This window comes from Balaenoptera acutorostrata, chromosome 7 (genome assembly GCF_949987535.1).
Source record: "Balaenoptera acutorostrata chromosome 7, mBalAcu1.1, whole genome shotgun sequence".
Lineage (NCBI taxonomy): Eukaryota > Metazoa > Chordata > Mammalia > Artiodactyla > Balaenopteridae > Balaenoptera > Balaenoptera acutorostrata.
Window position 1 is genome coordinate 44,756,707 of NC_080070.1, and position 26,447 is coordinate 44,783,153.

Consider the following 26,447-nt stretch of genomic DNA (forward strand, 5'->3'; position numbering starts at 1 on the left):
TCCAACATCAGCGCATGTATTCTCCTTGGAATTCCCGGTCTCCCCACACATGTAGTCAAAGAGGTCAACTTTTCCGTGAAGTGCTCCATTGTAACCCAATTCCAGCCCCAAAAGAGCCAAAAAGGAACTTTATGGTACTTTCGAACACCAGTCACAATTTCTCGTAGGCAATATTATAAAATGTCTCATAAACAGACGAATAATACTTCATGTTTACATAGCACTTTTCTTCTAAAGAGCTCTACAGCCATTATTTCATTAATCCTCACAGGTTTCCTAAGATTTGCAGTCGGAGGAATGGCACACAATGAAGCTAAGTGTCTCAGGTCCCTCAGAGCTAGCTAGCAGTGAACTTGGGAAGAGAACTTGGTTCCCAGACCAAGTTAAGATTAAGAGGATAGCCAGGGAGGTTAGTTGCTAAAACACAGCATTAAAATTTATGGGTGCATCATATTAAAATTAGGTTAGCTCCTACATGACCGTTGAGAGTTCAGGACTAGATTAGTATGTAGTTGAGCAAGTCTGGAAATTTTCTGGAAAGACAGGCCACTTGGGGCGGACGTGTGAGGTCTCCCGCCATGTTCCCTGCCCTGTTAGAAGGTAACCTGTGAAAGATGCCACAGAAGGGATGGGCCAAAACTCAAATAAACAGATCTAACTGCAAAATGTTACAGTTCTAGAATGCAGAGATGTAGACAAAAACTGAAAGAAAAGATCCAGAGGGGGCAGGCTTCATTGATGTCACCGGTTTTGAGAATCCAAAAAGTAAAGTGATTCCCTCCCTGGAACGTGTGGTCCGGGGAAATCCTTTGCAAGGGAGCATAAGCCTCAAAAAGGAGACAACACAAGTTTGTACGTGCTCCAGCTGGTCTCCTCTGGACAAAATCTGTTCTTAATCTCTTAGAAAATAATCATTGGTGGGGGGTGGGGGTGGGAGGGGGTGGGGAGAGACTGAGATAGCTCAGTGGTTGCCAATGTCAGTAGTAAATGTGATTGATGATTTATTATTTTAATTAAGCTTTGACTTGCTTCTTCTTTGTTACCGATAGTACAATTTACTTCTCCATAACTCCTGCACAGAAAGAGCTGCGAGGAAAAAAAAAAAGAAAAGGAAAGGCAGTTTGGGACACTCTGAAACCTTAGTGTACAAGTACGAGGCTCTGGGCCATGTCTCTCAGCTCAACGAAAGTTGAAAAAACACCAACAAAACCATTTCTAAAGCGAAGAAAGTGCATTTGATAGGGAAAATAACCCAAATTTCCCAGCTGAGATCTCTTCTCTTCCCCAACTGAGTGAGGTCAGTACAAGAGGTGGGAGGCATCTGAGGTCAGTAGAGGTGGGAGGTGTCAATGGCCCTTGCTTTTACTTTATTTATTATTTGCTGTAAAGAGTCATGTATTTTAATCAAATTGAGAGGAAACATAGCCTTTTTTATTTATACAGATATCTACCATTTCTGATGTTTTACATTACTTCCTGTAAAATACAAGTTTCCCGGGCTTCCCTGGTGGCGCAGTGGTTGAGAGTCTGCCTGCCAATGCAGGGGACACGGGTTCGAGCCCTGGTCTGGGAAGATCCCATATGCCGCGGAGCAGCTGGGCCCGTGAGCTACAATTACTGAGCTTGCGCGTCTGGAGCCAGTGCTCCGCAACAAGAGAGGCCGCGATAGTGAGAGGCCCACACACCGCGATGGAGAGTGGCCCCCGCTTGCCACAACTAGAGAAAGCCCTCGCACAGAAATGAAGACCCAACACAGACATAAATAAATAAATAAATAAATAAATAAATAAAATTAAAAAAAAAATACAAGTTTCCCTCTCATATTATTTCCCTACAGCTTAAAGAACTTTCTTTAGCATTTCCTGTAATACAGGTCTGCGGCAATGAAGTCTCTTACGTTTCTGTTTATTTTAAAATATCTTTGGTCAATGGCCCTTGCTTTTAATGTAAAGTAACATTTCCAGATCTTTCTGAACCACTTCCCCAGCCGCCACCACTTTTGCAAATCCCTTCAATAACCAAAGTCACAGAGTTGATCCATCTCTAACCAAACAATGAAGTGGCAATAATAGTTTTCCAGGCAGGTTGCTGAACTATTCAGAATAATAGCACCTGACATTTATGGAAAATCTATTATTTGCCAGACTGTGCTGAACACGTTTTGTGTATTATGTCCTTTTTAACCCTCACAACAAACCTGAGGCACGCACTGATTTACCCCTATTTTATGGGTAGAACTGAGACTCAGAGAGGTTAAATGGCTTACCCAGCTTCACCACGGCAGAGATTCAAACCCAGGACTCGCTGATATCAGAGTCGGTGATTTCACCACTATGGCGCACTGCTTGGTTTAGAGGCTAAGATGAGCCATCTCTTCCTTGCAGCCAAGAAATTTAAATGTTTGCCTTTGTTAAGCACTCTCCATTTTCAGACCATTATAAACCTTAGTTTGTGATTTCATTTTGAACACAAGAGTAAAAATAGTGCCTTTGAGGAAAGACAGATGAAGTCTCTGACTTAAAAACTCAAAACAAGTCTCAGTCTCTGAGTGCCCTGTCATTTGCCAGACAGACCAGAGCCTGGACCAAAAGCCTCCAAGTCCTCAGGTTTCTTCCTTGAATTGAGCCGGGGCGGGGGCGAGGGGTACTTTCCCAGGAGGCTGGCAGCATCCCACAGCCACACTTTTGGAGTCTTTATGTGAAAGCATCTTGCAAAACATCACACAATTCATCACACTCCATCTGGGAGTGTTATTCTTTCTTCCCCCAGTCTAGGCTCGGCGAGCCTTTACCCCAGAGACCTGGACCCTGGCAAACACGGCCTCCCCTGGCCCAGCTAATGGTGCAAACTCTGAACAAAGCTGCCCTTGAAGCCCAGCCATTTAAAAGACTTTATGAAGCCCACTGGGGCCCCCCGATTATTTTGCAACAAGTCATATCCCATGAAGAAATTCACTTCTCTGCAACACAAAACAGAGGGAGATTAAAGAAAAAGGCAGGGGGGAGTGCAAGGGGTTGGAGAAAAGAAGTAAGACCCCCTGTTGTTCTGTCTGGCCAGAATCGTGTCTTTTAGTACCCGTATCCTCTACCAAGACGATGTTCTCATGATATATGGCCCTAATATGTCACTAAATGACAGTGTTCTCCTGATACTGTACCTTGAAAATATGACACGTGCCAGCAGAAGCAACGGGGGATTAATAAGGAGGCCCTTTTTTATATTTAACTTACCTAACATTTCAATTATTTTTTAACAGACTTTAGTTTGTTGGAGGGCTTGTTTGGGGGTCCTAAGCCGTTTAAAGATTTAGGTCTGGCTTTTCTTCTTTGGCCTTTTCAAGGGACTCTCAGAACAAAGGAACACAGGCCATTAGACTGTCCCGGCTACTCAAGTGCAGCTCTGATTTAAAACAGGGCAGTGTCAAATAGCTCCTCATTCTGTTTAATCATATTTTGAAATAGAACCAAAACATTAGCGAAGGCAGAACACAGAAGAAATAACCACCAAATAGAAATAGTAGCCCAAAGAAAGTAGCACTGCCTGGCTGTTATTATACCGTACATCGTATAAGCAAGGGATCTACTGGCACCACTACATTAATGTAACTGGAATGGATTGAACACAGCGCAGCCAGTGACTGAGTGCAGGGGACCCTGTCACAGATGCAGCTCTGTGACACCGCTCAGGCTCCCAGAAGCAGGCTGGAAAATCAGAGGGTAGACTGTGTCCCCTTCTGCCAGGGGACGGGAGCCAGGTATGTGAACGGAGAGGAGTGAATGTCAGCAGCCTTCCTTCATGTGATCCACACTCCCGAGTCTACCCTTTTCTCCTCCCAATCAAAAGGGATTCACACAGCTGGGATGTGGCATGGAGTCAGGGCTGCAGAGAAAACATCCACAGACTCCCGCACGGGAAGAAGATATGAACCCAGGCTGAAGGCGAACACAGGCTGCAAAGCAATACAGCCTCGTGTGCAAGTGGCCCAGCTACCTCTCCCAAGACCGTTGATTATTTTACACTACGGGCACCCTTCGGCACATGACAAGTAATGAATCAGCTTTTTCCTCTGCCCCAGAAGAAAACAAAAAAGGGAGGTGGGGTGAAAGTCTGTGAAAATTTTTATGCCTGTCTGGTGAGTTCTTTAGAACTAGCAAGAAGAGGATGGGGGTCTGACCCCAACCACCAGCAGGATCGACATCAGAGGGCATCATCAGAGGGCATTAGCCAGGCTTCCCAGTCTCCGGGACAGCACAGAGGCTGCTGGCCAGGTTGGCAGGGGCATCAGAGGAAACAAGGAATGAGGGTTAAGGAGTTAAAAATAACAATAGAATTGGAGTCACTTCCATAGGAAAGGTCGTGGTATGGTGTTAAGGAAGGCTACCTGGAGATGTTATTTCGGCAGTCCCTTTTCTGACTCATCACAATATAACAAGCTGGGCTCCCCAGCTATCCAAAGAAGCTGTGAACTCAATGGACCCTTTTAATTGTACACACAGATGATTCTCTGGCAATGAAGAGCGAACACATCCAAAACACGGAAACCGAATGTCTTACATCACATTTGTGTCCTGCCAGGGTGATTGGTGGTGACAAACCACTTCTTCTTAAGACCAGCCTTGGAGGGCCATCACCCTCTCGTCAGTAGGTGTCTCCTCCCTGCGTCTTCCACCCACAGTGAGTGGGACTCACCAGGTCCTCAAAGGCCCCCTCATTCCTGTGGGTCAACAGCAAGCCACTGAGCAGATTTTGCACAGAAGAGAACAGAAAATTTTTCACGGGTTGCCCATGAAAGCCTGCACGCTGTTGGGAGCTACAAAAATACCTGATCTTGACAAGTGAATGGAGCTGACATCACAGGGAATAGGCAGGGCAGAGGAACTGCTCGCAGCCCATCTGTCATCTTGACAAAGTAACTTTCTGGTCACTACTGAGACACTTTTCAAGACATCTGTACAATTGACCCCGACCACCAGCAATCACAGAGGCTTTCAAAGGGACCCCTGGGATGGCAGGCTTTAGGGCTGGTTCCTGCCGTCCTGCCTACTGATAACGGTAAGGGCTGTCTGATGCATCAGGTGATGGAAACATCCCTGCTCCCGGGCTGTATTCACACTGGTACTGACGGCAGAGAGTGGCCGGTTAGCCTGAGGAATGTCAGGCAGGGGAGCAAGGGGGCAGGAGTCCTCTGGCCAGATGGAAGTTCACAGAACTGAAAAAGCCAGCCTCAGACAGCATCCCCCATACGAAGGCAAGCCTGTGAGGAGCTAGGGTTGGTCTGACTCACTCACCAGGGCCATTAACAGCATGTTGTCTTCACCAAGTCTTCCCCAAGGGCCACATGCAGATGTCAGAAAGAACTGGAGAAGCCACAGATTTATTTCATAGGTTTAGAATGTAATTTTAATCCACTAGTTTCCACTTTCAAACTCATTAATCAGCGAATGCCAATTTTGCATATAATCCTTTTCTGATTAAGGTGTTATAAAGGAATGAAAATGACCAGTCACCCATAAAACACCATTAACATAAACTTGTTGCTAAAGGGATTCACAACATGTGCCCCATTTTAAAAAAGAAATGCTTGGCCATGATTATTACCCTTCATCATTGCTTTTTTTAAAGGGTTTCATCATAGGACAGCTTCTCCGAAGCTTTAACATCTACAATAAGACAAAAATGTCAACAGAGCACAAATGGTCTTTAGAAAATGTGACATCTTGGCTACGAACTTGGATTTTTCTGTAGGTTAAACCTTTGCACCGCAAAATTGAAATCTACCTGAATAAAAATCCATGGATCCGTTTAACAAATACTGTTGAGCCCCTGCCATGGGCCAGGCGCTGTGCCGGGGTTTTGCTGAGAACAGAACACATGAATCAGATCCATCCTCCGCCCTAGAAGAGCTTCCAGTCTTCTAGAGGGGCCAGAGCATAAACACGGCAAAAGCACCTGACATGCTGCAACATGAGCGGATGCAGTCCTACTCATGAGTTCAGAGGAGGCGAAGGTCTGTTTCCACCAAATTCCACAGCCATAAACTCCCAGAGCTCATCCACATCCTCCTGGTTCTTCAGACACTAGGGGGGCCCCTGAATCAGCCTCAGAAAAGTTTTGTCATACAGTTCTCTCACTGAGACAGAATTTGACCTGCCTATGTCAGACCCTTGGGATTTGAAAGCCCTCAAAAGGGATCTCCTTCAGTGATGCCATCCTAGTGCCCTCCAAGGTAGGCGCAGCGACATGGCTGGGCATTGCCTACAGTAGAGCAGCCTGTCTGATGCATATCATGGGAAATACTTTGTGCCACTTTTTTCTTGCTCTATGAAATTGTAATATTTAACACACTTTGCTAGTCTTTCTTCCATAATATGTTTTAGGTAAAGTGTAAAATACCAGCATACTGAATTTTAATTTACATTACAAAACCGATCATCATTATGCTACCAAGTGTGAGCAGGAATATCTACTTTTAAAACCAGTTTTCCATAGGGTACATTTTGTTTTATAATTATTATTGCCTATTATATATTTTACTACAATTGTATTTGGTTCCTTGGAGATAGCTTTTCATCTTTGTCAGTGTATCTGTACAATTTCCCCACCATCCGACTTGATATGCAACGTAACGTGAGCCATGAAAATGGCAAGTCTTCATTACAGAAAAAGCAGACTTTAGAGTAGAAAGGAAAATTCATAATTTATTTTTGAGGAAGAGAATTAGATCTTCAAATTATAGAATCAAAAAATTACACACCATTAATTAATTGAATTAATTACTTAAAAACTAATTGATTCAATTAAACTGAATCTTAAAATTAAATTAAATTAAACACGGCATATACTCAGTCAGCCAACTGATACAGATACGCAGTGGAAGGACCCAGCACTGTCCCAGGCCCTGGGATACAGCGAGAACGGGAGAGTCCACATCCTCACAGAGCTGATATTCTAGTAGGGAGGCCTTCAAGAAACAAAGACACGCGTGATACAATGGCCACTGATGAGGGCTTTGGAGAAAAGGAAGCAGGACAAGGGAACAGAATGACAGGGTGTGTACTATTGGGGAAGAGTGGTCAGAACAAAGGCCCTCTAATAAGGAAACATTCCCTCAAAGACCAGAGCAAAGAAATGAGAATGTGTAAATATATTGAACAAGTGTGTTCCGGGGACAGGAAAGAGCAGACGCCCTTGCTGAGAAGGTGCTGGGGATTATGCAGGAGTAGCAGACCAGGAGGGGAAGATGCTTTGGGGGGCGGGGCCAGAGACAGCATCAGAAGCCAGATCCTGCAGGGCCTTGTACTTAGCGTTCAGACTGTATGCCAAGTCAGCTGAGAAGCCACTGCAGGATGTTTTGTAAATAAGTGAAAAAATGGGATGTATAGTTTTCAATGGCCACTGCTTGATAATATATTGTCCAGAGGCAAAAGTGATCATGGAGATAGTTAGATATTATCAGATATATTTTCAAGGTTTTGCCATCAAGATTTGCTAGTAGATAGAATATAGAATGTAACAGAAAGAGGAATCCAGGACATCATGGCTGATGGGCTAAGAGAATGGAGCAGTGAGGCTCACATTGCTGGCTGGGGGAAGAGAGATTTGGAGGAGGGGTGGAAAAATGAGATCTCTGTTTGGGCCATTTTAAGTTTGAGATGCTTGGAGGTGCCAAGTAGACATTTGAATTTATGAGTCTGCACTTGAAGGGTAAGGGAACTGGGAACATAAACGCGGGAACTTTCAGCATATATGTATTTTTTAAGCCATGAATCTGTATAAAAATCACCTAGGGAAGGAGTGTAAATAGAGACACGTCTTGATTGAATGAATCCTGGGGCCCTCCCAATATTTAAAGTTCAAAAAGGTAAGGAAGACCCAGCATAAAAAGGTCTAAGAAAGAGTAGCCAAATAAACAAAATTCTTATAAACCCATCATTGAAATGCTGAGAGATCTCTATACGTGTAAGTCCTTATACACACCCACACACACCCACAGGCGCAAATGCCCACAACTGTACACGATCGCTGGCTGAGATTATTACATTAACCCAGTGACCACCAGAGGTCACCTTCTCTCAGCACCTGCCACTGTGTCAGATACCTACAGACCGAGATGCTTCAGGACAGCTGTCGCCGTCCACCATTTAAGGCTCACAAGAGATGCTGTCTTGGCTACTGCTGGCCACTCTTTACCCCTAGTGCTAATAACCACCATGCCTGCCAAGCTACATCTCCAAGGGAACAGACTCAAGTTTAGGAAAATGCTGACTGTCTAGAAGATCTAAGAATGCCAAGGAAAAGTTCTAGGACCCGTGTCCTAAGAGAGCTTGGACCTCCCAGAGACCAGTGACCAAAGGGTAGGTGAGTGTTAAAGATGGGTGTGGGAGTGAGAGAACATTAAACCCCTAGGAGTAAAAAAAGACAAGGAAGAGGAAAATCCCTCATTTTAAGTTTTATTCTCAGTTGTACTTAGATCTAAAGCCAAAACCCTGGAATGAACAGAGTCCATAGTAAGACCCTGCTTTCAACTTCTGATCCTAACAAACGTGGCTCAAACCTAGGAGTGTGATCTCATCTACAGCAGGGTAACTAGGATTTAGAAATCTAGGGAAGAGGGCTGCGGTCACAGGCAGGCACTGGCCAAGAAGCAGGGAAGCCAAGACCCCACAACCACCCTGGGGCTCACTCTGAAAGAGAGCGAGAGGCAGTGAGCAGCCAGCGGAGAAGCTGGACTTGAGGCTATGTTGCAAATTTGGGGTTTGTACTCCTCTCTGTCCTTTCAACATCGTATTTATTCCCATAAATACGTACTTGAAGGCCATTAAACTTCCCCCCCGGCATTCTCTCCACCAGGCTAAATGCTATCAGCACACCATCATTAGTGAAAAATATTTACTAAACCCCTACCTGGGTGCTTGGCACTGCTCTAGCTAGTGCTTTAGCTATTCCCAGCAATCCTTTTCTCCACCGCTTGGTCATTATCACAAATGGTCCTCCTCTGGCCTCCACAGAGCTCCCCACTGGACTGTCCATCCCTCAAATGTCTGGCCCACATGGGGTGTGTAGGAAGAACCACCACCCCACTGTAATTGTTTGTGCATTTCATTATCAGGCTGGGACCAAGAATTAAAAACTGAAACTGAGAAAAACAAGACACAAAACTTGGGGAGTGGTGACATCATGGAAACGCCTGGCTAATAACAGAGAAAGAAAATAACATGGTAAAAAATAATAAAGATGGAAATGATAAAGGTGGAACCCTGGAACAATGGAATGCCAGGCTAATTTAAAAACAAAAAAAAAACTTTTTTAAAAAAGGATTCTCATTAAAAGTATGGAAAATCGTTTAGCAACGTGACCAGAATTATGTGAAGGCAACATGAATCAGAACCTTCTCAGCTTGACTTTATACTCTCCTGATCAGGGAAAGGAAAATGTGGGCAGAAATTGGGGGGGGCATCTAGAGAATGGAAAGAACTAACATTTCCTCCAAGAATGAGTCCATTCTGGATGAGGAAGGGGCCTGCTGGGCGGAAGTTGCCAGCAGAAGGAAACAGCTTCTGTTATAGAGGTTTGGGAACAAAAGGGGTTGGGATGGGGCGTATCTCTAAATCCAGCTTCACCTGGCCCTCAGCTCTTCATTGCTTGCCTCTGGCTCCTCCAGATGCTGCTGGATCCCAGCAAGTCTGTCATAAAACCCTGGCTGTTCTGTCAAATTGCTACATCTAGTTGGCTCATGCTGGAGAAGCAACAAACATACGTCATATCAGCTTCACCCTGCAGCTGCTGTCCATCACAGAAAGACCACAGGAAACGGAGTGTATCCCTGTGGGAATCCATCTCATGGAAAGGCTAGCACCAACCTAGAGGGTCAGCCTGTCCCACCCAAAGGCGCCAGTCAGGACTCTACTTCACTGGACCACAAGGACTGTTAAAAACATAATCCCCAGGGAAGTTATTTGCTGGGTCTCTCTCACTCACCCCCTTGGGGTGCTTTCTCAACACTTGTAGTGAGAAAACATTCTTTGAGAGATGTCTCAGTGGAGTCTACCCAGGATGGGTCAGCATTCCCGTACTTGAATTGTAGTCCCAACTCTCGCTGATTAGCAGTGTGAGCTTTGTCTTGCTTTGCTTTTCCGAGCCTTAATTATCTCGACTGTGAAACAGGTTTCTTGAGAAGGCCTCCTCTCCCTCACAGCGTGGCTTTGAGGAAGATGAAGGTCAGGCTACCCCCAATTTAAGAACATGGTGTTGATTCGTAAAATAGTTATTGAGACTTACCGCACGCGAGGTGCTCTTCGAGATGCTTTGAGTGACGGTGAGAAGAATCAGACACTATTTCTACCCTGAAGAAGCCTTAAAGTCCAGTAGGGAGACAGTCATGTAAATAATTAATGAAACTTCAGGGTAGGCAGGAGTAAGGGTTATAATATGAGAAATCAACAAGAGGCTTCTAAGAAACAAGTGACTAATTCTGATCAAGTGACTAGGGGAGGCTTGATAGAGGAGAGGACACAAAGAGGAAAAGTAGCACTTCAATAAAGATAGCTAATGTACAAGATAACTCTGTGAAAGGTCAACAAAAATAGTGTTACATAAATGAGAGTTGACCTATGGATAAGTTTGGTACCAATAACAGAATTTCAAATGTACCTGACCACTAGTGAACAAGTTGCTTCATTGGGGAATTTACCTATATTTATGGTTATATTCATATATCCTTCTCTTTCCACTAACCTCAGTTGGGAAGAGTTTTTCAAATACTGGCTCCTGCATGGAATCGCTGGAAGAGTTTATTAAATATGGAGATTCTCAGGTCTCTGCCAGATCTACTGAATCAGAATCTCTGGAGTAGAACCTCAGAATCTGCATGTTTAACAAGCTCCCTGGGGGTTCCTGTGCACATTAAAAAGAAAAGAGTCACCTCTTACCACTGACTTGTTAATGACCTGCAACTGTGTGAGAGAAGACACATCATCAGACTGAAGTGGGTGGGTGAGGAGGGAGGAGGAGGGAGAGGCTGGCAGTGATGGGAACACAACTGTGTGTCCCTTGTCACCAGTGCTCAAAGCTCTACTATAAGGGTCTCCCCCAACATGTACACAACCTCTGGTTCAATCACATTTTCACACTTTTATTTGAGACTCTCTAATGAGAGAAAGTCATTTGCAAGCTAAATCCATGATCCAAATTTCATATTAAATACCTACATATACAATGCACGTATATACGTGTGTATATACACATACGCCATCCAGCACAGTCAAGGAATAATAATTTGTTCTGATTAATCAGATACTCCAACCAAGAGTTAATATTTATGGCCTGCACGAGTTCATCAATTTTCAAAGAACTCGAAAGCAATAACTTCAAAACTATCTGGAACATAATTTAATCTCTTTTTGTTCATGTAAAAAAGAGCTTTTTCCCATCTCACAGTGCCTCAGGCCACTATTAACATAAATGCTCAATACATATGTGCTGCGTTTAATAGCCATCAATCATTTTCCTACTTCGGTCGGCCCTGCAACTCGGTTCCCACGTTTCCTGCAGGGCACCCACCATGTGCCCCCTCTCACTGACCAAGGTGAATACCGCTTCCCTCCCTTCCCCCTCCCCACGCCACCATCAGAGGGTCCTGAGGATGTGTAGAGGAGCCCACTAATTCAGAACTGGGGGCTCAGACATTAAGAGGTGTTACGTTTTCCTATATCACCACATTTTATTTTTAGTTTGTGAACCCAGTGTCAATTCACCCTGAATTTAAAGGCCCCCTCATTAAGATACATTGCAACAACCTGCCAGGAGAACTATGTCCAGTGAAAAATTCTCCAGGTGCTCAAAGTACATCTTAGGTTGTACCACAAGAAATTGCTGTTTTAATAGGTCAACACCAAATATCCAAAATTTCACATACATCAATCAAATGCCAAAATCTGGGAGCTCTATATTTCTGTAACTTGGCCAACTGGTGTGTAAAATACTTTAAGCAAATGTCTCTTTGCCCTTGCCCGGTGTATGGCTTACACGAAACAGGAAAAAAAAAAAAAATCACATTTTTTAATAAATCCCAACTAGTTCCCTACATGCACACAGGCAATCACAAGGGAACGGAAGCCACTGTTGTCTGGTACATGCACAACCCAGAGGAAAAAAAGAAACGCCAGTTCTTCCCACAGAAGCCACCCCGGAACTAATGACGCTCACTGAAAAAGCAGACTTCCGTCCCCTTCCCTGCCATCCAGCTATTCCCCAAATTCAGGCTGAGTCACCCCTCAGAGCACCCCGTCTGGGTGCTCACCTATTGTGCTCATGAGACTGCAAGTTGACCTCTGGTGGGTCCCACTGGCTCCTGGGACCACTGTTTCACATGTGCTTAAAAACAGGAAATCACCGTATCTCAATTCTAATAGGCCTGTTCCCCTCAAGGAGCATAAACCCAGGTACATGGCATAGCAGCTCTCAAGTGGAGGAATATCGGATTAGTCTTCTCAACCAGGAAAATAGCATCCCCCTGAGACCTAGAAACACTGGTATGTGAATGTCATGATGCTACCGCTTTTGCTCTATAAATCCACAAAGCAGGCCAGACCCAGCAGGCTGTGAGAGCTTCTAGAATCTGTGAATTTCTGAGGGTACAGAGTCAGTAAGAGGCACTCAAACAACCCAGCAAGGCTCTCCTGGAGACGGAAGTGGCAAGTTCCACAGGCCACTGGCCAGATGCAGCCCTGCCCTCTGAACCCAGAGGGAGCAATCATCCTATCTTGGCTCAAACGGTTTTGTTCAATTAGAAAATAAAATGGAAAAGGAATCCCCCAGTATTATTTTAATAAGAAGTTCTAAGAATAAATACGGAAAAGGATGCACATGTCATTACTTTGCTCACTAAAAGGAAAGCAGTGAGTGGTTAAAGGAACTTTATTGCTAATGCTGCAGTCTGCAGACTTGCCCCCAAGAGGAACCTAAGAGAATAGGCTCAAAAATTTTTTTTTTACAGAGAGAGAGGGGAAAAAAATTAAGATAAAGATGCTAAAAATGCCTCTCAATGAGGCCCAAATAAATGTAAGAACAGCTTTGGGCCTTCTAGTTTTCCTGCCTCCTCTCAGAAGGCCAGCTCTATCTCTCCTGGAAATAGTCTTCCGAGGTCACCCACGGCTGCAGAGGCCAGCAGCACCAGCAGACGGTCCACCACACAGCATCTCCAAATAAGACGCTCAGCCTACGCCTGACAGCCTTTGCAGCCATGAAAAAACCATCTGGCCAAAATCTATTTAGTTGACCAAGAATACAAGAGTTATTTTGGAAATGCGTGCTTTTGTGAGTGAAAATGTGACGATTGTTATCTCCGTCACTGTGATTCTCTTTGAAGTGTCCCTGGGGTATCATGACTCATGCTGCAGATCTTCTCCCAGAGCTGTTTTATGGTTATTCCATCAAAGCAGGGCATTCGGGAGACATGCTCTGGTCAGGGAAGATGCCACTTGTCCTGCCCTCTCATTTTCTCTTGTTGAGTTACCTGTGTGAAACCTTCAAATTGCCATTCAGGTTATAGACCTTTGGGCTTCTCGTGTGAAAGATCTGGGTTAGTCCCACCCATTACCTAACATTTGAAAGAAAAAGCAACAAAAAAACTCATTACACTGCACGACGTGTACATACAATAAGGCCTTTGTCCTTAAAGGAAAAACATAATTTTCAACAGAGTCGGCTCCCAGAAGCCAAGGGAGCTAACATCCAAAACCTAATATAAACACTGAGGCTTATGTCAAGGTTTCAGAGTTAGCCTCACTGAAAGGGGGAGGAAATGATGGGGAATGGCAGCCACAGGGATCCGAGGCATTTTTTCATTGTGATTTTTGAAAGCAGAACTGAGATAATCCCCGATCCTCCCCCTCTTGGGCACCTCCTGCATTGTCGCCTACAAGGCTGCTTTCGACAGCAGGATATTTCTATAAGAGGGAATGTTCCTTTTGGTGCAAATAAAAGCAGGTCTTCATGTCTATATGATTCTAGTTTTCAAATGTGAGTACATTCCTTTCAAAGGAAAAATAAGTTTTTTGTAATGATTATTTAGGATGTCTTTTATAGAGGGGGTTGACCTTCTGTGACAAACTCTCTGGGAGAATCCTGTTTTGGAACTCGGAGTTCCATTCTGGGGGGGAGCGATCCCAAGTGTTAACAACCCAAATTATAAACAGGAAACTCCAGCCTGACTCCCACTCAAGTCCCAAGGTTGTGGACCTCTCACTGAAGCTATGGGGCTTCCAGAGATGAGGGGACAAGGTTCTTACACTTGAAGACCTCATCTCATAAGATAAATCTGCCCAAGTTAACTACATACAACGCAGAACATGCTATCAAAGAGAAGAAGCAGATTCCTAGAAAACAAACACACAAAGCTCTGTGAATGCGTAGGGTCCACACGTCCAAATCCAGTCACCTCAGTTAATCTGGGATCACCCGATACACCACGGGTATCTACAGAGTGACTGTGGCTGGGCAGATAGCAGGACCCTGCACGTTCTAAAAGGGGGAGGGGAATTCCCTGGAGGTCCAGTGGTTAGGACTCCGCGCTTTCGCTGCCAAAGGCGCAAGTTCCATCCCTGGTCAGGGAACTAAGATCCCGCCAGGCGTGCCTCACGGCCAAAAGTAAAATTAAATTAAAAAATAAAAATTTTTAAAAAAATGTTTAAAAGTAAAACTAAATAAATAAATTAAATTAAATGGGGAGGACTCTGACATGTCTGTCTGGGTGGGTCTACCAGTAATTAGTTTTACATTTCTGCCTGTTACCTGCCACTTCCTCGTTCAATGGTAAATACCCCAAAGGACAGAAAGGCCTCACTGTGAAAGCAACGTTGTGATTAGCTGTCTGGAGATGGAAACCAATCAAACAGGTGAACTTTTGAAGATGAAAAATAGAGGAGCAGCCCATCTTGCTAAGCCCCAAATACTTCCCGGGTTTGCTGTCTTTATGGAAAAGATAGCAGTCGCTTCTACTGAACTTCCATTGTCTGCCCTGACAGAAGTTCAGAGTAAACACATGTCATAGGAATTGACAATAAATTGAAATAAAAGCGGTAGTCCATTAAATCATTTCTTAGAAGTCTTGCAGTAGTCTATGTAATCACTTCTTAGAAGTATAGGATAGGCAGTAATTGCATAGCATTTAGGTAGTGGCAGTAGCTATCATTTCTGAAGAGCTTCCCATCTACCAGACCCTGTTTTAAGAATTTTACATGTTTTGACTCACAGTTCTGACAAAAGCCCTATGATGAAAATATAGATGTCGAGATACAGAAACATCAGGCAACTCACCCAGAGCCATACAACTATGAAAGGAGGCATGGGAACCACTACACTATCATTCCTAAAAAATATACTCATTATAGTATATGTTAAAAACTGGTTTATAGCATACACCTTACTTCCTTCCATTCCAGTTCTCGCCCTTAATAATAATAATTCCACTTACACTGTTTACAAAGGTCTTTCACAAACACCAGCACATTTAATCCATACACATCACCTCAGTTAATGGCTACAGCAAACAGATGGGTTCTGCATTATGATTCCTCTTTAGAAATGAAGCTGAAGGGCACACATACCATTGTGACTTGCCCAGCACCCACGACTAAGGCTCAGAGAGACCAAGGTGGCTGCTGAGTGATGCACAGCTACAAGACGGCCCTGGGGAGACTTGAACCCATAATTTCAGACACCAAGGCCACCACTCCACAGCTGTACTTCAATGACAAAACAGTCATCAAAAATTTAGTGAAAAAAGAAAATATTTTTCCTGAAGATCTAACTAAGGGATTCAATTATATCATAATATTTTTTAAAGCACCATTAACAGTTTCATAGAGCAAACCTGAAAGTTTACTATGGTAAGATTTATATTAGTCAGGTTCTTTGAGAATGTTGCTCTGATTCATAATAAAAAATGCCTCAATGTAGCCTTGCCCATTTTGCACTTAACTATAGAAACATTCCAAAGACACTTGCAAAATCCTATTACATTTATTCATGAAATTAGTTTTGTTTGGGGACCTTTGAAAACATCATGTGGTATTTATTCACTTTTGCTAAGAACTTTTTAAATCACAGTTCGGAAAATTTGTGATTTTTGCACTAAATTTTCAAAATCCCTACAGCAATCTTAGTTTGGGATTTCTCTCAAACGAGTTTCCACCGAATTCTATCTATGATAAATTCTACTCCATGGGAAAATGTGCAGCTGGTACTAGGGACCTGGGCACCACTGACTGTTATTGATTGTTTAAGATCGTTCGAGAAGATGATGACAAAGTTCCTTCTATGATGTTCTCCTAGAAGGTTCAGTCTAACTCTGTAATATCTAATACCGCTGGTCTTTCTCTTCTTCAAGCATCTTCTTCCTTGGCCTATGCTTTGTTGGTTCTCCTTCTTCTGTAACCATTTCTCAATCTCTGTCATTGGCTTCTCCCTTTCTAACCTTCTTTTAAATATAGCCCTTCTTCTAGTTACTATTTCTTTTATGGGAGTTTGGGGTTGGTAGATGCAAGCTATTACATTTAGAATGGATAATCCTAATGTATAGCACAGGGAACTATATTCAATATCCTGTGATAAACCATAATGGAAAAGAATATGAAAAGAAGAATGTATATATGTGTATACCTGAGTCACTTCTAGTTTCTATTATAGGCTCATTTCTTGAAATCTCAACGTAGACCCCTTCCCAAGACAAATAATTTATTCCCAAAGTTCTGAAATTTATTTCAATGCAGACAGTTAACAAATTGCTGTCTTCTAGTCCTGATTTCTCTAGTGAGATCAAGATCTACATTTTGAAGAGCCTACCGGGTTTTCCTACTTGGAAGGTCTATGAAGCCCAGTCATCAATTCTAAACTCCTTATCCCCACCCACATCTGTGACCTCTTCTCTTCCTACACTGTCTATAACATTGGCTAGAACTTCCAAAATTCCCTTCAATCCACCCCATCTCTCACCTCTGCCATCTAATTTATTGCCAAGTGCTATCAACTTGGGTTCCAAAACTCCTGTGCAAGTCTAGGGGTCCCAGCACATGGGTACACCTTTTTTAAGGTGGGTTGTCCAATTTCGATGGTTGTATAAATTGTATAAATTGTGTGCTACCACTGAGAATACATACTACCATGGAGAATACTACCACTGAGAATACATCTACCAGACTGAATAATTTGCCGAAGGGGTCATGCAACAGTGCAGAGCAAGGTATCACCGTGAGTAAGAGGAGAGAGCTAGCACCCAAAATGGAATTTTGAGAGTGAGGCCTGGAAGTAAACAATTCTATTCCAGTAACAGCACCCAGAGCTGCTCCAGAGACACCAAGTGATTAGCAAAGTGACTGCTACAGAGACACACTAGCACATCATCCCGCTGCAGTGACTACTGCATTTTAATTACTGTGTTTTTCCGGGCATTGTTTGGAGTCTTTTAATCCAAATATTCTAGAACTAGAAGGCAGTGAAAGTAATTCAAAAGAATAAGCAATATTGGTTTATCCCAACACCTTCTTTCTCACTGTCCATCCCTGTTCCAGGCCGCTTGCCCTCACCTGACCACAACACATCCCTAGTGCCTGTTGTCCAAACTCTGGCCCCTCCACTCTCTAAACAGCTCCCACAAAAGCTTCTAGAGGCATTTACATAAAACACATCTTATGCTGTCATGTGGCTGAGCCAAAATATTAAATGGCTCCCCCGATTCCATGAGTGGAACTGAGCTCCTTATTACTGCACTCAAAGTCCTCTATGCCTCCCACCAAGCCTTCTAACTCCAGCTTCCACCGGAGCTTTGGGTACACTGGGCATACTGGACTCCGCCATCTCCACAATTCCCAAGCACACACTCCTCTGTGCCTTTCCTCCAATCACGCCTTGCCAAGACTATCTTTGCTCCGCCCATCAAAGTCCCAGATTATCCAATCAGAATTCATCTACAGCTCCCTTAGTACTTGAGTTTGAGTCCAGCATAGTGTTTTTCTGGCACTCCTATGAAACTTATTTATGCATGTGTCTTTCTCCTCCGTTCCGCTGTGGGCAAGAATCTGTGTTACTGGTCTTTGCCTCCCCAAGGTGCCCAACCAGCAGAATGCTTCAAACACAGAAAAGGCAAAAAATGGAAGGGGAGAATGAAGTGTGAAGAGAAGGAAGAAAGAATAATATTACTGAATTTATAACCTGTTACTCCTAGTGCTTCAAGTGATGTTTTATAGAATTAGAACTGGGAATCAAGAGGTCTTAAAATATACACCCAGCGCATTTGCTGATCTTAACTAAGTTCAACAAGCACACTTGACCTCCTGGGGCCATGAAAGGTGATGTTATTAGTATTTTTTATAGCACAAAGAATCCAACAGACCATCAGTTGGACAGAAGTGCCACAGAAGAGGGTGTGAGAAACTGATATCCTTTGTTTATTCAACGAATTTGTATTAATTGGCTTTTTTTTCTATCATTTTGCCTTGCCTGACTTTTCCTATTATGTCCTGTTCTCCTGCCCTCACTATATCTGAATCCCCATCTGGGGAAGAGCTCTCTTTCCTCGGCATGGTTTCCCACACTTAAAACACAGTTTACAGCTGATGCGCAATAAAAAGGCCGGTGCCTTGAAATGAAAAGGAAACGTGTTTAAAGTGGGACAGGGATGGGGAAGGGGAGGACACAAGTAAGTAGGCAGCAAAAACCCACTCAGGTCTGGAACGGGGTGAGAGACTTCCACAAGGTGGGCCAGGAAAATTCCCATGATGCCAGACCACTAGGCAGTTTTTCCAGAATTACAGCACTTCTGAGTCCCAACCCTACCCTTCTGCCAATAAAAGTACAAGTGAAGGTGACCCCACAGGCATAGAGATGTAAATACTCTGCAGAAAAACGAGGCCCCTCTTCCATGGAAAGTTTTTTTAGTGTTTAATGGAGAGCAAGGGGAAAACTTATACCAGGGCTCACAGACCACTGGACCAATAAGGAAACAACTCAGATCGACCCAGTCCAAGTCTAGAGGGACAGAAAACCCCACAAAATGTCACTGAGTTAGCCCTGTTCTTTCATAACTATGGGTGGGCTTGGCATCATTATCCCTATGTCTTTTCTCCATCAGCTTCCATTTTCTCCCTTTTCTGATGAAACTTGGCATCTAATTCCATGTGAGGAAATAAGAATTTAACATCATCATCAACATCATCATCATCAACAACAATAATGCATCCTTCTGACTATATGCCAAGCTCTGGACCAAGCCTTAAATGCTGTATCTCATTTGATTCTCACAGCAAGTCTATGAGCTCGGTAGTGATAGACGTCCCACTCTCCAGATGAGGAAACGGAGACTTAGAAAGGTGAAGTAACTTTCCCGAGTTCACCACCAGTAAGTGACAGAGCCAAGATCCGAACCCAGGCCTGTCTGATGCTAGGGCCAAGGCTCTTTGCCAAAATGATATGAAACCAGCCAATAGCTGCCTAAACTGTGTCTTCCTCTAAAAGGGCCATCCCAGTCCAGACCTGGTCATGTTACAAGACCAAGATCACTCTAACTGCTCCCCAATGTAAGCCTACGTCAGCTTTGCAGAGGCTGAAATAACTCTCTGAGCCCTTGGAAGTTATCTGTAGACGTTTGTAAGTAGTAAATGACCAGCAGAAGCAAGTTGGTTTACCATAGAAAACACTGTTTTCACATCCCAGATCTGTCTCTTAGTAACTATGTAACCTCAGGACATTTGCTCCACCTCTCTGAGCCTCAAGAAAGCATGGGTAATAATAATTGTCTATGAGCTGGTACTGGTGAATTTGCCAGCACAATGCTGTAAATTAGTTACATTTCCCCCCAAACTGTTGTATTGAGTACCTTATTCTATGGAAAGGCAATTGGTCACAACACTGTCTAAACAGAGTATAAATAAATAAATAAATAGATAAATAAATAAATAACTCCTGATCATTTCCTTAGTGAGCATCCAAATCCAAAGTCCAAAAATGATACAAAACAATTTCCAAAAAATTGTGGCAACCTATGCATATGTGCATGTACAAAGTGTATCTCTCTGAACACATAAGGACTATTTTTTATCTCCTCTCCCTCTCTCTCTCCTTCACCCTCCTGGCTCTCCCTCTCTCCACCTCTTTCTCTCTCTCTCTCTCCCTCTCTCTCTCTCTCTCTCTCTCTCACACACACACACACACACACACACACACACACACGAACTGAATCCTGATGCACCGCTATCTCCCTCATTCTCAAACACGTGCCTAACACTTGTTCAGATAATAGATAACTAGTCTCTAGCCAGTTAATTTGAACAATAAAAAACATGAGGCTCTTATAGAGATAAGGTACCCAAGAGAATCAAAGATGCTGGTAGCTGCTTGTTTAGTGACAGAAGATTTTTGTGATTAAAAAGTGGAAGACAGCAGACAAAGCCCCCTCTGTTTGCACCACTTGGTTGGCTCCAAGCTAGGTGGAGCCCTGCTTCTTGTAACACCAAATCTCACGTTGCTTTTTATGAGCAGAGGGTCCATTTCTAAATTGCACCCCTGGATTTAAAAGAGGAAATTTAAACCTCAGAATAATGTTTTTTGCTGAACAAAATGTATGCCAAACTAAGCTCTGACTGACTTCTGGTTTTCTGAGTCCCAGCCTCCAAAGTTTTCTCAGGTTTCCAGTACTGGGCCGAACTCACTGGCTTGTGCCATTTCCTTCTATGCTACGGTTAGGTGGAAAAGGGGTGAGAAGCAGGGTACCACTTCCCCAGGTTCACTGGATGGATATGGGAATGCCCGAAAGATCCAGAGGACCACTTTAGAGTCATTAGCTGAGAGAGGCTGGCTCCTATCAGCTGTACTTCACGGAAGGCACCAACGTGTTGTCCTAGGCATTACGGGAAAAATAATTCTAGCAAGAAGGGGGAAAACATCATACAAAACAGCAATAAGTCTGGGCCTTCCTAACTCAGCCCCACAAAAGACCATTTTGTAAGATGGGGAAAAGCTGTACTTTGCTTTCTAACTGAACAATGAAGCACTTGCATCTTTAATCCAAACTGTCTACCCACTTCCCTAGATTTCAGGACAATGGCCTAACTTCTCACCTTCCCTCTTGAATAGTTGAACCCACACACTTTAGAATGATACCCATCAGCAGCTAACAAACAGGTTATTCTTGGACCACGACTGATGCTGGCAAAATGCTCGGGTCCAGGCAGACAAGGATAAGTGAGAATAAAATTATTCAGTTCTGTTTGCCGTGGCCACTGCATCCGCAGTCATCCTCAAAATTCCCACAGAAATAAGCTCATTCCACCTTTGAAACATTTCGGAGCTTAAAAGTTTAAATCAGGCCAAGTTGATTTTGTAGGGTTTTTCAAGCTTTTACACTGTAATTACATGCAGGACTTTGTGCCACCTATTTCCTCCCAACTGTAACATTTTACGTCTTTTTTAAGCATACGTTGAGGTTAGCTTTTTTTTTTTTTTACATGTTATGAAACAAGATATGAGCTTATACTCAGCTTTAGGTAACTTTCTGCCAAAAGGCTGGACCAACACAAAGTAAATATGACTATTTTCTTTATCCAAAGTACAGTTTTAACTATTACATACCCTCTTAATGTACATACATAAAACTAGCTCACAACTAAAGCTCCCTGCAGGTCAGCTGAAATCATAATGAGATTTTCCTTTCATATAATGTGATTAACAAATGTTAGCTAACCGAACTCCTAAAAGACTCAAAAGAAAAAAAGCAAAATAACTCAAGCAATGCCAAAAAGTCAAATAACTCAACAAACTTTCTATTTTTTTCTTTGCTTTTTCACATCTTTAACTTAGAAAACAGCCTGTTTCACTTGATTATATGCATGTGCTCTAGAGGCAGGTGAGAGTGAGTTCCAGCTCCACTATTTACTAAAATGCAACCTTCACAAGGTACTAAACTCCTCTAGCCTCAGTTTCCTCAACTGTAAAACAGGGGGGCAAAAATCCTCAAGGGATTTTTGTGAAGATTAAATGAAACAATGCAGGCTTCAATAAGTGTGGGCAAATAGTGTTTCATAAATGTTAGTTGCTATTGCTGACATAATCTATCTGCTAAATAAGTCTACCTTCCAACCTAAAAAAAAAAATGTCAACCAGCCTCATGGCAGTCTAGGTGCTTTGAAATTCATATACTGCAATGGGTCCCTCAGAAACTTACAAGAGCAGACACAAATAAAAGAGTGGTCGTACATCTATTCTTACTCAACTTTATCAAGTATTACAAATGTTTGGGAAGCAATAATAACTATGACAGCTTGGGCCCCATAATCCTAAACCCCTGCAAAGGTCATGGCAACATATCACTGAGGCTTTCAGCTAGTGAGAGCTCTGAGGCATCCTCTGAATAGCAAGTGAGTTGGAGTGCCAGAGTCCAGACTTTATACGTTTAGAAAGGATTTCTGACAGCTCTTACGAAGGCAGATACCTCCAAATGTTACTCGAAGATATAAATGAACCTACCACCCGTCTGAACTTAATCAATGCATTTCTGGAATAAGCATCACTCCAGAACTCCAACTGACGCATCTTTTCAGATTCACTCTTTACCTTCAAAACAGCAAGATTCTAATATCTGTTTTATTAGCAGTAAGGCTGTACTTTCCGGGAAAGGCACTACTTCCCCCAGGGCAGAGTATGGAAAAAGGGGAAATGCTGTATGGAGAATTTTTATATTATTTGGGAACAGTCTGCAAAACCCAAACTGTATATTTAAACTTTACAAATGTAACAATATTGTAACGCTTATCTCTGCAAACAGAATGCATTTTTACCTCTATTTCTGTTGATTTCCTTAGTCTTCAGAACCTGATAATCATTTGATACAGACATTCACCTTCACCCATTTATCATTTCACAGCATTGACCTCATCTCTTGTCATGAAAAAGTTTGGGTAGTTTAAACCCAGATGGCTTGGCTTTCACCTAAACAGAGAAGAATCCCTTCTCTGGTTCCATACAGCATGTTGATCTGATAACAAGCAGTCATCTATCACTTGGGGGCTTTGCATTTGACTGCCTTAATGTATTTCCAACAGGGTTTTGTGATGTGTAGTTTTTAATCAAGGTTTGCCAAAACTGATTGGCATGTAAAACACTTTTAAGCAAAAATGTTGTTCTTTGTAAGTCTCTATTTCAGCTCAGATATTCTTATTCGTATAACTTAATCTCCCCCGTGTGGTTACTTATTAGACCTTATCATTAACTATTAAGTTAAAATAAATTGAAACAAAAAATTTTTTTAATCTACTAGCCACTGCCAGTGTTAACTAAGCAGCTGAAAGCCAAGTGTCATCCTCTAAGGATAGAATATCCTTTCTGACTCATGCTTCCAAATCAGAACTACAAAGACTGTTTTTGAGAGCTTAGGATATAAGAGAGGCAAAGAAATCCAAGATTACATCTTGTCCTCATGTTTGTGCTTTATGACTCTCACCTCTTTTTCCCCTTGTCATATACCTTATCCCAGACCTTTATACCTAAATGTTATCATTTTCACAGTGAGCTCAGACAACAGAATCAAGGCAGAAAGTTTGGTGGCACCTATGATTTGGTGGCAATAGCCATTCCTGGGAACAGAGGGCAAATGGTAATTATCACTGAGACGATGCCATACCAAGTCCACCTTAAGTTTACTTCTGTAAACTGATGTCAAAGATAAGAATTCCAAGACTGATGAAATGGAAACTGCAAAAGTCCATAATACTCAGAAATTCAACTGAATTCAATTCACCAGCTATCTGAAGTTTTGTAATGACCAAAACCAGTTTTTAAGATTTGGTCATATTACATTTAATGGATTCACCTTATCAGAGGGAGCAATTGACTTCACATTACCTGATCTCCATACTCACCATGCAGACACACATTATACAAGGGTTGTCCGTGATAAATGGAATCTGGAGAACTTCACCTTCATTTTCACATTTTGCAACAGAACCTGAAGGGGAAAATAAGTTATTTAAATTTAGCTTAGTGCCATTGTTACAAAAATAGAATTTTTACGTTAATGCTTTTTGAAACAACTATACCCAAATTTCAGAAATTCCTAATGAGTTTTAAATTCTCAAACTCACCCAAAAGAAGTCCCCCCGAAGAAAATCTATTTTAAATAGTTTTATTAGAACAGGTTTGTTTTGGTTTTTTTTAAAGGCCGTGCTATATAGATACATTTTCTGCTTTCGATGGTTTAAGCACAATTCCAAGTATTTCACTGGATCCTTAATAATACCCCTCCTTCATGAAGGCATTTCAAGTAAACACACACTCCCACATGCAAAAAAAATTCAAACTGGCCATTAAGGCAGATTTTAAATTTGAACAGAATTCAGGACAGCGTCAATGAACAGGCCTTTATATGAATCCGCCTCATATTGTCTTGAGCTGAAATCACTTTTTGAAACACAATCTTCTTTCCTCTTTTAGAAATTGCCTCAATATTTTCTTTTTTGCACCAGGTGTCACTAAAGTATGTCCTTCAGAATAGCAGCTGAGGTCTTCACCTGCCTGAAAGCATATAATTATTATATCCTGCTGTTATTACCCTTTAAAATATGATAGTTTCTTTAAATTCAAGGTGCTTTAAAAAGCACTCCCTGTACAGAAGCTATACTGGAACCCTATAGAGTGAGAAAGGCCGATGGGTGGAAAACGGTCAAATTTTTTTCTTTAATTGTATACGGGAGAAAAGATCAAAATAAAGATTGAAGAAAACTAAAAATAAATAAAGGAACTTCTCAAATTCAAATAGAAGAATCTCCGTTATCACTACAGTATTGATGTCAACAGCCTCCTCGCCCTCCAACCCTTAACCTACTCACTGCCTTCCCACCCCTTAGCCCCGCGGGTTTCGCTTCTTGCCCACCGCCCGCGAGGGGCAGGCTCCTAGGTGCTCGCTCCCCGCCCTCCCGTCCCCGAGGCCAGCCAGCGCTTCCTCTCCCAGGTACCAAGCCACCGTCCGGGAGGGTCGGTCCCTCCCGCCCCCTCCCCTACCTGTCAAGAAGGAGGAAGCCAGAGACATGGGGACCCCCGAGCAATTGAGCAGCAGCAAGACGCAGCAGGTAATCCCGGGCGAGCGCCGGCAGGGACGCTCAGCCAGAGCCCTGACGCCGGAGAACCAGAGCATCGTCACCTGGAGGGAATCCCGGGCGACTGCAGGTCCCGCGCCGCCGCCTATGCTCCACTACCGCCGCTCGCAGTCAAAAAGGGCTCTCAGCCGGCGAGTCCGGAGACAGTCCGCTAAGGAGGGAGGCGGGCGCCCGGGAGCCTGGGGCGGGGGGGTGGGGGGGGGCTGGAGGGGGAGGCGGGAGAGCGAGGCGAGGGGTGAGGGGCGCCCAGGGAGGAGGGGTCCTGCGGCCAGGCTCCTCCAATGCGGCTTTTTTTTTTTAAGGAGTTGCTCGCAGCGGTTTAGTCGTCGGCTCCTCCATACTAGAGAGGGGGCCGGGAGGAGTGGGTATCGGAGCAGCCGGAGATAGGCAGAAAGGAGTGGCTGCGCTTCCCGCTGCGCACCGCTGCACAGCCGCCGCCGCCGCCTGGGCTGCAGCGACTGCCCGGGGGCGCGCCGCTGCCGCGGCGTCCTCCACTTCTGCCCTCCCACCTCCTGACGGCCCCTCAGGCTCTCAGCCCGGCCCGCGCGCACGCTCGCTCCGGCGCCGGAGACCCGGGCGCCCCGGGCGCCTCTGGGAACCCGCTGGGGGCGCCCGGGCGCAGGGGGGATTGCAGAAGTCCCGCGCCGGGCGCTTGTCTTCGCCAGGCGTCCAGCCCGCTCCCCAGCCCCTCGAGGGAGGCCACTTGCCCCGGGGCACGGAGCGGAGCGGGGCAGGCGTGTCTCCACCGCCCGGAGCGCGCAGCGCCTCCTCCCTTTCTCGGGGGAACCCTCCCCTAGCCGGGAATGCCGCGCCACCCCCGCTCACACCCGGGTGCTCCAACCCTGGGAGGGAGCAGAATATGGGACGCAGGGCGCCTCACCACCCCTGCTCGTTCCCAGACGCCCCAGCTTTGGGATGGAGCGACACGGGGCGCCGGGGTGGGGGGTGGGGGCCGCGCGACTTTTCACTCCCTGCTTTGCTTCTGTCTGCTGGGGGCGAGACAGCGGACTCCCGCGCTGAGCGGACAGAGGGGCGAGGGGCCTTCCATATCAGTGTTCTGTGCTTATGTGTCTGCCAGTCGTGACACTAGGGAAGACAGAAGATGAAACTACACGCAAGGTCGATTAATAAACGCACAGAGGCGAACGCTTTTCGCCCTTAAAAAAAGAGAACAGTCGCTCCATGACTCCTCCCATCCAACCCCGGGCGGACCGGGGCGGGGAGGTGCTGTTTGACTAATCATTCACTGACCCGAGAAAGAGGGAGGGACCGGCGCGGCGGCTAATCTCCAGCAGGAATAGCCACCCC

General features: G+C 44.1%; 1 protein-coding gene across 4 annotated transcripts in view; it reads right to left on the reverse strand.

Annotated features, from left to right (window-relative positions):
• The window catches only part of BMPER (BMP binding endothelial regulator), a 378,272-nt gene that overhangs the window by 229,821 nt on the left and 122,004 nt on the right, over positions 1-26,447 (reverse strand). Inside the window, exons 1-2 of one of the 4 annotated variants that reach the window (XM_007175215.2) lie at positions 25,045-25,317; positions 23,907-23,992 (exon numbers count right to left, since the gene is read on the reverse strand). In XM_007175215.2, the coding sequence (XP_007175277.2) occupies positions 23,907-23,992; positions 25,045-25,177 (219 nt within the window). In that variant the 5' untranslated portion in view covers positions 25,178-25,317. Of the gene's footprint in view, positions 1-23,906; positions 23,993-25,044; positions 25,318-26,447 lie in introns of those variants that run through there. The other 3 variants (XM_057550080.1, XM_057550081.1, XM_057550083.1) reach the window with 3 other exon arrangements.